Here is a 12133-nt window from a genome sequence, read left to right as displayed (position 1 = left end):
GTATAGTGTGTTGGCTTTCATTTGCAGGGGGATTGAGTTTAAGAGCTGCGAGGTTATGTTACAGCTCTACAAAGCCCTGGTTGGACCACACTTGGAATATTGTGTTCAGTTCTGGTCACCTCATTACAGGAAGAATGGGAAGCTTTAGAGAGGATGCGGAGGAGATTTACCAGGATGCTGCCTGGACTTAAGGGCATGTCTTATGAAGAAAGGTTGACGGAGCTAGGGATTTTCTCTTGGAGCAAAGAAGGATGAGAGGTGACGAGACAGGTGTACATGATAATGAGAGGCATAGATAGAGTGAATGGCCAGAGACCTTTTCCCCATTGCAGAAATGGCCATCACGAGGGGACATAATTTTCAGATGATTGGAGGAAGGTTTAGGGGAAATGTCAGAGGTAGGTTCTTCACACAGAGTGGTGGTGTGAGGCCTTGGCAACGTGGTGTAATGATAACAACCTCTATCTCTGCATCAGTTGGGCAGAAGATGAGAAGGTGGAATGCTTCAAGTTCCTAGGAATGACAATAACTGACAGCTTGCCCTGGATAGATCACATAGATGCAACGGTCAAGGCGGCATAACAATGCCTCTTCTTCCTCAGGCAGTTCAGGAAATTTTGAATGCCTTTAAGAACCCTCACCGACTTCTACAGATGCACCACAGAAAGCATACTGCCTGGGTGCATAATGGCCTGGTTTGGCAACCACTCTGCCCTGGACCTTCCATCCATGAACTCCACTTACAAGGTTCCGTGTCACTGGAAAGCTGCCAACCTCAAAGACCCATCCTAACACACACACACACACACACACACCCCAGCAGTTCAGGAATAACTTCTTTCCTGCCATTATTAGGCTGAGGTAATTGGACTCTCTACCTTGAAATAAGCTGATCTTATTAATATTGATCTTGCCTAGCACACATCTTGTGCATTATGACCTATATGCCTCTGTCCAAGTTTTTCTTTTCACTGTACGTTCCTGATTATGATCTACCTGTACTGCTGTAAACAAAGTTTCTCACTATACTTTGGGACGTGACAATAAATCAAATGAGATCAGATCACAAACATGGGAACACCACCACCTGCAAGTTCCTCTCCAAGCCACTCTCCATCCTGACTTGGAAATGTATTGCCATTCCTTCACTGAAGCTGGTTCAAAATCCTGGAATTTCCTATACCGGGATACTGTGGACCAACCCATAGCAGGTAGACTACACTGGTTCAAGAAGGCAGCTTGCCATCATCTTCAAAAGCAACTTGAGAAGGACAATAAACGCCAACTAACCAGGGATGTCCAGATTCCACAAATTAATTTTAAAAAGCTGGCTGTCTTCTTTTGGATGGCATTAGCTCCCTGAGTGTTACTAATGTAAACTCATCCTGGCACGTGGACAGTATTCCTATGCCACACTCCTGACGCATGCCTTGAAGATAGAGGACTGCTTTTGTGGAGTCAAGAGATGGATTATGACAGAAGCCCTTGTCCCTGTCTGCTCTTGTAAACACAGTATTTATGTGATTGGTCCAGTTCAGCTCTGTTCAATGTAAACCTCCAGAATTCTGATGGCATAGATTCAGTGATGGCAATGTCACTGAACATCAAGGCAATGTTGATTTTTCTCTTGTTGGAAACAGTAACTGCCTGGAACTTAAGTAGAACATGTATTAAAGGTCAACTATCAGTTCAAGACTGACGCGTGGGCAAAAATTGATGCACCGAAACAGAATATTGCGGATGTTGCTGTATTGTAGGTGTACGCCATTCAGCTCTTCAAGCCTGCACCGCTATTATGATCATAGTCGATCATCCAACTCAGTACACTATTCCTGTTTTCGCTCCATTTCCTTTGATCCCTTTTGTCCTAAGAACTATACCTACATCTTTCTTGAAAATCTTCAATGTTTTGACCTCAACAGTTTCCTGTTTTAGAGAAGTCAGTATTTAAAAAGTCATGAATGGTGCTGAAGATTGTACAATCTGCAAATATCTTAAGTTTTAATATCATGATGAAAGGAAGGTCATTGGTGAAGCAGCTGAAGGTGGTTGGGACAAGGACTACCTTCAGGAATTCTGGCATAGTTGTCCTGGAGCTTAGATAACTGACCTCCAACAATCAGTGTTGCAAGGACTACATGAGGACACATACAGTTGAATGCCAATTCAGCATAAAGGATGATCGCTCTGACCTCAACTCTGGAGTTCAGCTCTTTTATTCAAAACTGTAATGAGGCCAGGAATTAAGTGGTGCTGGTGGAAGCCAAACTGAGTTTTTGTCCTAATTGGTTGGGCACTTGAAAGAAATAAGCTTAGAAGGTGATAGGGATCCAACGAGGTGCTGACTGGAAAGCAGCGTGGGCCAATCAGCAATGTGGCCTCTACCTAAGCTATAAATGTCTATGACATTTGTCTGGCTGATTTTAAATGCAGATGCTACAAATGAAGAGACACGTTCCATCAGTTTGGCTGTATAATTTGAGCTACAAGTAAAAATTCTTACCCCCCACCCAAAAAAAGCAATACACTAAGAATTACACAAAGTCAATCGTAGAAAATTAAGACTGAACAAGTATTTAACAGATTAGCTCAAACTGGAAATAATGAATGACCAACCTCCTCTGCCATATCCAGCAATGCTTTATTGCTACTTTCCCATCTGGTACGATACATGGTGGTCTCTTTTTCCAGCTTTTTGATCTTTTTTGTCATCTGATTGAAAGAAAGTGGGAAAAAAGTTTTATAAATGAGAATGTACACAAGTGTTGAAATACTGTACATTAATAATGTGGAGCATTAAGCTGGAAGCTGTGATTCCATGTAAAGCAGGTTAAAATTGCTATATTGTTCAATTTTCTTGCTCTCACAGGTGAGAGGGGTGTCTTGCATGTTGATACTAAATTGCAGTAATCAGTCTGGTGAATTTTATCAACAAGCATTTGCCATTTTTCTTTACATTAGCACTAAGTAATAAATATCAACTTAATTCAGAACATAAAAACAGAATCCTACGATGACAAACTAAAAGATTTCTAGATTCAAATCCAAGTCTGAGCCCAGTCAGTGAATTTCAGCCAGGGTGTGAATAGAGATATTACAATTCACCAAAGTCCTCTTGGGCCTGAAACACTTGGAAAAATTTACATGATCAAACACAGGTGGCTAACTATTAATAAAACATTCCAGGGTATTTTACAGGCGTGTTAAAAGATTAAGCATGTTCAGAATTCAAAGGGGCTTTGGGAAAGTAAATAAGGTGACGAATCGAGTACACACATAATCAGAGTCCTACAGCACTGAACCAGGCACTTTGGCTCAAACTGGGCCATGCTGACCAAAATGTCCATCCACACTAACCCCATTTCCCTGCACTTGGCCCATATTCTTCAAATCCTTTCCTATCCATGTATTTGTCCAAATGCCTTTTAAATGTTGTTAATGTACCCACCTCAACCAGTTCCATTGGCAGCTCATTTCATATGCATACCACCCTCAGGTTCCCTTTTATTCTTTCCCCTCTAACCTTAAACTGATACCCTCTAGTCCTTGATTCCCTAATCCTGGGACAAAAACTGACTGCATTCACCCTGTCCATGCCTGTCATGATCTTATACGCCTCTAAGGTCCTCCCTGAGTCGCCTATGCTCTGAACAGAAAGATCCTAGCTTGTCCAACCTCTCCCTATAACTCAGGCCATGAAGTCCAGGCAACATCTTTGTAAATTTCTTCTGCACTCTTTCCAATTTAATAATATTCTTCCTATAACAAGGTGACCAAATACTCCAAGTGCAGCCTCATCAACGTCATGCAACATGACTTCCCAACTTTTATACTCAATGCCCTGACTGATGAAGGCCTGTGCTCCAAAAACCACCTTCACTGCCCTACCCACCTGTAACTCCACTTTCAGAGAACTGTGAACCTGAACTCCAAGATCCCACTGTTCCACTACACTCCTTAAGGCCTACCATTCACTATGAAACTCCTACTTTGATTTGACTTTCCAAAATGTAAGACTTCACACTTATCTATGTTAAACTCCATTGGCCACTTCTCAGCCCATTTCCCCAGATGACAAGGTCCTGCTGCAATTTCTGATAACTTCCCTCAATGTCCACAAAACCTCGTATTTTAGTGTCATCTGCAAACTTACTAATCATGCCATGGATGGATAACTAAACAGCAATGTGCCCAGCACTGACCCCAGAGGCACTCCACTAGTCAAAGGCCTCCAGTCCGACAAGCAACCTTCCACCATTACCCTCTGCTTTCTACCATTTAGCCAATTTTGTATCCAGTTTGTCAGCGGATTTTAATTTTCCTAATATAGACTGGGATTGCCAGAGCATTAAGGGCTTAGATAAGGTGGTATTTGTTAAGTGCATTCAGAAAAGATTCCTCGAGCAATATATAGAGGATCCTACTTGGGAAGGGGCAAAACGTGACCTATTCTTGGGAAACAAGGCAGGGAACAGTAGGGGAGCACTTTGGGACCAGTGACTATAGTTCTGCTAATTTTAAAATAGTTATAAAGAGGGACAAAACTGGTCTACAGGTTCAAGTTCTAAATTTGGGCAAGATGAATTGTGATGGAATTGGACAGGACCTTGCAGGGGTTGATTGGAGTAATTTGTTTACAGACAAAAGGACCTCTGGCAAGTGAGAGGCCTTTAACAGTGGTTCAAGGGCTTTATATGTTCCTGTGAGGATGAAGGGCAAGGTTGGCAGGAATAGGGAACCCTGAATGACATGAGATATTGAGGCTTTGATCAGAAAAAAGGAGAATTGACTCAGGTACAGGCAGCTGGGATCAAAGGATTCCGTGGAGGTATACAGGGAATACAGGAGTTCACTGAAGGAGGAAATCAGGAGGGCGAAAAGTAGACACGAGCTAGTCTTGGCTGAGAAGAAATGGGTGAATCCAAAGAGGTAGTTTAAGTATATTAAAGGAAAAAGAATAACTAGGGAGAGAATAGAGCCCCTCCAGGACAGAAGTGGACATTTATGTGTAGAACCGCAGGAAATGGGCGAGGTTTTCGATTGATATGTCTCCTCTGTGTTTACCATGGAGAAAGACAAAGACGTGGGAACTTGGGGAAGTTAGTGCTAATATCTTGGACAGTCCATATCACAGTAGAAGTGGTGTTGGATGTTTAGAACGTAAGAGGGAGGATAAATCTCCTTGCCTGACCAGGTATATCCAAGAACATGGCAAGGGGTTAGAGAAGAAATTGCACGGGGGCCCTGACTGATATCTTTGCATTGTCGTTAGCCATCGGTGAGGTCCCAGAAGACTGGAGGGTAGTGAATGCTGTGCCTTTATTCAAGAAGGGCTGCAAAGGAAAGCCTGGGAACTATAGACAAGTAAGCTTAACATCTGTGATGAGTAAGTTACTTGAAAAGATTCTGAGATAAGATATACATGCATTTGGAAAGGCAGGATTTGATTAGGAGTCGTCAGCATGGCTTTGTGCATGGGAGATCATGCCTCAGATTTGTTACAGTTCATTTTTGAAGTGACCACGAAGGTTAACGAGGGCAGGGTGGTAGATTTCAGTAAGGCTTTTGATAAGATTCCACGTGATAGACTGCTCTGGAAGGTGGGTTGCATAACTCCCTGCTTATTAGTTCCTCTAAGTCCCATTGACTATTTGGGGGCCTAGTACAACCCCAATAACGTTGCCATTCCCTTCTTATTTCTTAGTTCCACCCACAAAGTCTCACTGGATGACCCTTCAGTTATTTCATCTTTGATTACTGCTATAGTATTCAACTTAATCAAAAATGCAATTCCCTCTCCCCTCTTTCCACCATCTGTCTCACCTAAAGCACTTGTACCCTGGCACATTAAGCTGCCAGTCCTGTCCCTCCCTTAACCATGTTTCTGTAAGGGCTAGAATATCCCAGTCCTAGGCACGTATCCATGCCCTGGGTTCATCTTAAAAATATAATAAACATAATAAAAAACAGAAGAATTGCAGGTATTGGAAATCCGAAAAACAGAAATTGCTGGTACATCTCAGCAGGTCTGGCAGCATCTGTGCAGAGAAATTAGAGTTAACGTTTTGGGTCCAGTGACCCTTATTCAGAACTAGTCGTGTATAGGAAAAGGTACGCATGTTGAAGACAGATGGTGTTTTGGAGGAGGGTTAGTGGTGGTGGTGGTGATGGTTAAACAGCCCCTCAAAATTTAAAATATTAAAAAATTCAACAAAGTAACCTGTACCTTTTCCATCTCTTGTTTGAAGGTTGTGAAAACTTCATTACTTTTTGAAAGTGTAGCTTGGAATTCTTCAAACTTTCCAGTGTATAATGCCAGCTGATAAAATACAAAGCAGTAAAAAAAAGCTGCATAAACAAAGCATTGGAACTGCAAGTAGAACTGGCTCTCAGATCCTTCTTATTGCATGTGAATATTCTTAAAAATGTCTCAGCATTTCCTCAATATTAACATCAATTTTGTAGCAATTATTTTCTTTGCTGAATTAACATTCAGTTAACGTGCACGTGTAAGTTTTTTTAAAAAGAAATAGTTGTTCCCTGTAAGGCTCAAAAGAATGGACTGTAAGCGGAGATACTGGGGTGTGTTGGAAAGAAAAAAGGACAAGAAGAGATTTGGAGAAATCCATCTTATTGATATCACAGGATGTATATAGTTTATAAAAATTAGCATTATGACTGAGTATACCTGCAAACAAACAAAGATCCATGAATATCATTGTTTCCATTTGAGGGGTGGATTATCAACAGTAGAACATTCAGGAAATAATGCTTTGATTTATTTATTGTCATGTGGATTTTGTTACCAAATACAATGAAAACTGTTGTGTAGTGTCACCATTCTTCTGCGCCATCTTAAAACACAGAAAAATAAACCAAAACATAGAATATAAAGGCAGAAAAATAAAGAAAAAGAAAGTGTCAAACTTTACAGTCCTTGTTCAGTGCTCTGCTATGGACCACGGGCCTGGTGGGGTCAGGTACAAGTCTCCTCACGGTGTTGGCGCTGCAACGAGAGTCGCTATGCTTCAGCGCCATCTCGCCTCCACTAACACCCACGTCACTGGACAGTCCTCGCTGGAACCCACCAATGCTGCTAGGTACCGCACTGGCCAAAACTTTACTCCACCACTGCCACAAGTTCACTTCAGGCCCACCTTGCCGTTCCAGCTGGGTCTCATCCTGGACCCAAATATGCATCTGTCTCCATGAATCTGTGATGGATGCAGACACTGCCAGGAAATCAAACATGCCTCAAATGATGGCGCCGCCATGTTTCTGCACTGGGCTCACTCACCATGACCAAGCTCTTCAACAATGAGGAAGTAAAATAAGAGAGAAAATGAAACGAGATGAGACAGAATAAGATAAAAGAAAGAAAACAAAAAGCGGACAAGACCAGGCTTAGAAACCCTTTTCCACCACCATTTTACTGGAAGGTGATTGAGGGTGATTTAGCGGTTTGAATCAGAAATTGGCTAGCTGAAAGATGACAGAGGGTGGTGGTTGATGGGAAATGTTCATCTTGGAGTTCAGTTACTAGTAGTGTATTGGTGCCACTTATGTTTGTCCTTTTTATAAATTACCTAGATGAGGACATAGAAGGATGGGTTAGTAAATTTGTGGATGACACTAAGTTTGGTGGAGTTGTTGGCAGTGCCGAAGGATGTTGCAGGTTACAGAAGAACATATGCAGGTTGCAGAGCTGGGCTGAGAGGTGGCAAATGGAGTGTAATGCGGAAAATGTGAGACGATTCACTCTGGAAGGAGCAACTGGAATAAAGACTTCTGAGCTAATGACAAGACTCTTGGCAGTGTAGTTGAGCATAGAGATCTTTGTGTCCAAGTACATAGATCCTTGAAAGTTGCCACCCAGGTTGATCGGATTGTGAAGGCAGCATACGGTGCATTAGCTTTTAATGGAAGAGGGATTGAGTTTCAGAGCCACGAGGTCATGCAGCAGCTGTACAAAACTCTGGTGCAGTCGCACTTGGAGTATCGTGTACAGCTCTGGTCACCGCATTACAGGAAGGATGTGGAAAGTTTGGAAAGGGTTCAGAGGAGATTTACTAGGATGTTGTGTGGTATGGAGGGAAGGTCTTAAGAAAGGCTGAGAGACTTGATGCTGCTTTCGTTAGAGAGAAGGTTGAGAAGTGACTTAATTGAGACATATAAGATAATCAGAGGGATAGATAGTGTGGACAGTGAGAGACTTTTTCCTCAGGTGGTGATGGCTAGCATAAAGAGACATAGCTTTAAATTGAGTGGTGATGGATATAGGACAGATGTCAGAGGTAGTTTCTTTACTCAGAATAGTAGGGATACTGCCTGCAACATTCATAGACTCGCCAACTTTAAGGGCATTTAAATGGGCATTGGATGAAAATGGAATAATGTAGGATAGATGGGCTTCAGATTGATTTCACAGGTTGATGCAACTCCGAGGGCTGAAGGGCCTGTACTGCACTGTAAAGTTCTATGTTTTATGACCTACTTACAGGATCCGTATCCCTTTATTTCCTTCATATTCATGTATTTGCCCAGGTGCTTCTTAAATGCTGCTACTGTGTCTGCTTCCACCACTACCTCTGTCAGCGCATTCCAGACACTCAGCACACTGAGTGAAAAATATGCATCTCACACCTTTTTTAAAGTTCCCTGCACCTTGAACCTGTATCCACTAGTAATTGACCTCTCCACATTGGAGAAAAAGCCCCATACTTTCCACTCTATCCATGCCATTCACAATCTTATAAACCTCCATCAGTTGCCCCTCAACCTCCTGCACTCCAGTGAAAACAAATCCAGTCAAGCCAAACTTTCTTCATAGCGAAAATTCCTCATACCAGGCAACATCCTGGTAAACCGTTTTTGTACCTTCTCCAAAGCATCCACATCTTTCTAGTAGTGTGGTGACCAGAACCGTACACAATATTCCAAGTGTGACCTAACTCAAGTTCTATAAAGCTGCAGCATAACTTGCTTGTCGTACTCAATGTCTCGGGCAGGCAGATTGTCAAGGATGAGGACAAGTATGATTTTCCCTCTTGTTGGTTCCCTCACCACCTCCCTCAGACCTAATCTAACAGCAATGTACTTTGGGACTTGGCCAACTCGATCAGTAGCACTGCTGCCCAGTAACTTCTGTTGGTAGGCATGGAATTCCCCCAAGCACAGATATTTTGCATGTCTGCCACCTTTAGTGCCTCCTCCATGTGGTATTCAACATGAAGAGCAGAATCATCAGCTGATGGGGTGCAATACGTGGTAATCAGCAAGAGGCTTCCTTGCCCATGTTTGAACTGATGCCACAAGACGTCATGGGATCCAAAGTCAATGTTGAGGACTCCTAGGGCAACTCCATCCTACGGTGTCCCTATCTCTGCTGGATAGGCCTGCTGTCGCTTGACTAAATCTGAGAAAACTCTTACAATTTTACCATTAGCTCAGGTTGAGGAGAACTTTGCAGGGTTGACAGGGCAGAATTCGCCATTGCTTTTTATAGAAATCATGTGAAAGGATGTGTGGTAAAAGCAGGAGATCGATACTAAATAATGATGTTCATTTGAAGACCCGGTGCAGATAAGATGGGCTGAGCGGTCTCTTTTGCACCATAACATTTGTGAAATTTTAAACCTCTCATCATAGAATAATGCCACTAAGAGACCAAGTTATTGAAACTTCATTAAACGCTTCCACTTGCTGTACATTCAAAATAGCAAAGCAAATGTCAAGGTACTTTCCAAGTCCTTTGCATTAATTAACCATCTAACTTAACTAAATATCATCCAAAGGCATTGTGGTTTTATTTTTCCTTCAATACTACCTTAACTGGACAAGCAGTTCAGCATTTGATGCACGTAGCGCATAGAGTTTTTAACCCTTCATAATCATCAATTTAATAGATCAAGATACATTTTTGGGAATTGCGCACATGACCATTGTTCTACTCTTGCCAATTTTCATCATCCACATCACATTTACTCATTTGATACAATGAAAGAATTTACTGTATTCTCTTTAGCTTTTCTGTCTACTAAATTGTGTTAAAAACACCTTTAGTCATATCAAAAAATACTCAACAAAGACCATACCTGCTGTTTTAGATGAACTTCCTGCTGTTTCATGAGCTCACACATCCTTTGGCTCTCCACTGTCTCCTTTAACAACTGCAATTGAAGATAAAAGGATGAATTGCAATGAATATCTATATGAACTTGTGATGCTTGGTCCAAACTAAACCCTTTTTCAAATGCTGTTTTTTCTATTTGACGCTATTCCCATTTTCCCTCCCTCATGTCCTGGGTCTGCAAACTTGAGTACAAATGAAATATATTATCTTCAAAACTAGTTGAAGAAACACTATTGGCCTTTCCTTCCTCTCCTGAAACAAGGCATTAATCAAGGATCCTTAGTAGTACAGATAACTTCATCTCCTTCAACCCACTTCCTGAACACTGATCTTGAACATCTCCAATTAGACTTCTGCTCTCCTATCTGAAATAGCATCTAATTTGACTGACCATGGTGCACCTTTAACCATATTTTTCATGGAAGCTGACAACTTTACCATCCTTCATCAATGAAACTCTGCTATTGTTCAATATTGTGGGATTATTCTCATTCGGTTCTACTCTTCCCATATGTTCCTTCCGGAACCTCTTAAATACCAGTGGATTTGGGGAATGGAAGGACGGAGGCAAAAGATGACTAAATTTAACAACTCACATATTCTTTTTCTTTCTGGTGCCTCTCCTCTGCATCTTTCAGCAGTTCCTGTGCTTGCTGGAGTTTGGCGTCAATGAGTTGCTGCTGCAGGTCTTTGTGCTTAAATACCTTGTCAATATGCTGTGAACAGATACTTTTGTCAAACATTGAAGCCATAACGATGTGAAATCAACTGATGAGTTCCCAAATATGCTAATGCCATCGTATGTCATTTCCATGTCACTACTGTGACTGGTTGGTCGCTCCATGAATACTATTGCAAACCAGTGCTACATCAGTATAGTTCATTTGAGCAAACAATGCTATATTTGAGTACTTTCTTTGGACTTTAGGTACTTGTTTTTCTAATTCCCAGATAAAATTAGAAAACTACTGTTGTTATATGTTGGCTTATTGGTCTTGTACCATACCCTCATTTGTTCTGCCTGAAAGCTTACTGGAAACAGAAACTTAACAGATCAGGCAGAGAAACAGAGAATACAATATGATTCTTCAGAATTGAAGCAAAATGGAATTGTGGTGGTTCTATGATGTTGAAGGAGGAGCAGCAAGTGGCACAAAAGAGGTGATCATGAAAACAGACAAAGCATTAGACCAAGGCAATGTCCCCTCAAATCTCTCCAGTATTACGCACATGGTGATTGGCATTGACACATTGACAGCAGTATTGACTTCCAGTTCTAGAAGTCACCAGGGCACAGGGGTCTCTGAGGTCTGCTCAGCTGGTAAGAAAGTTAGAAGCAACGCTGGTCCACGAGGTGTGTTAATAACAGAATAAAGGTCAACTCTGATTAAATCATTAAAAGAAAATACTGACACTTTGGGGAGTTAGGGTGGGGGAGGGATATTGAAACAGCAGACAGAGTTCACAATCTCAATTTGAAGAACTAAATGTTGCACAGTGTCTAAGCAAAACATTAGATGCTGTTCCTCCAGCTTGTATTGGGCTCCACTGAAACACTGCAGCAGGCCTAGGACAGAAACGTTAGCAAGCTCATGCACTGCAATGGCAATCTACCAAAAGATTGGGGTCATACTTAGGGAACTGAAGAGATTTCCCACAAAGTGGTAACCCAGTCTGTGTTTGGTCTCCCCAGTTTAGTAAATATGACACTTGAGCAACAAGTCTAGGAGTCCAGATTGAAAGAAGAACATCACTGCTTCATCAAAAAGCTGCATTTGGCACTCAGACAGGTGCTGCTCATAGACATGGAGACATTTCAGGTACAAGTGATGATTGTGGAGATTGGAAGGAACACCGCACAAGTGATGGTTGATGAGGTTAAGCTTCACAACTGAGCAGCAATCTGATTTTGACTTCAGGGTGAACATCAATGCTGGAACTGCAAAGCTATCATTATTTTAACTGGAGGTGGCTTGGGTTGTAAGTTCCTTCGCTAAAATG

General features: G+C 41.8%; 1 protein-coding gene across 2 annotated transcripts in view; it reads right to left on the bottom strand.

The window, feature by feature from the left end:
- LOC122564567 (alpha-taxilin-like) overlaps positions 1–12133 on the bottom strand; it is a 127732-nt gene that overhangs the window by 13027 nt on the left and 102572 nt on the right. For both annotated transcript variants that reach the window (XM_087976645.1, XM_087976643.1), the window contains exons 6-9: positions 10729–10848; positions 10095–10169; positions 6227–6319; positions 2617–2712 (exon numbers count right to left, since the gene is read on the bottom strand). In XM_087976645.1, the coding sequence (XP_087832771.1) occupies positions 2617–2712; positions 6227–6319; positions 10095–10169; positions 10729–10848 (384 nt within the window). The remainder of the gene's footprint in view (positions 1–2616; positions 2713–6226; positions 6320–10094; positions 10170–10728; positions 10849–12133) is intronic.

This window comes from Chiloscyllium plagiosum, unplaced genomic scaffold (genome assembly GCF_037043375.1).
Source record: "Chiloscyllium plagiosum isolate Xiang-an unplaced genomic scaffold, Cpla_swu_hap1 HiC_scaffold_30, whole genome shotgun sequence".
In the NCBI taxonomy this organism is placed as follows: Eukaryota; Metazoa; Chordata; class Chondrichthyes; order Orectolobiformes; family Hemiscylliidae; genus Chiloscyllium; species Chiloscyllium plagiosum.
The sequence above is the reverse complement of the archived record's forward strand: the minus strand, read 5'-3'. Positions and strand labels throughout refer to the sequence as shown.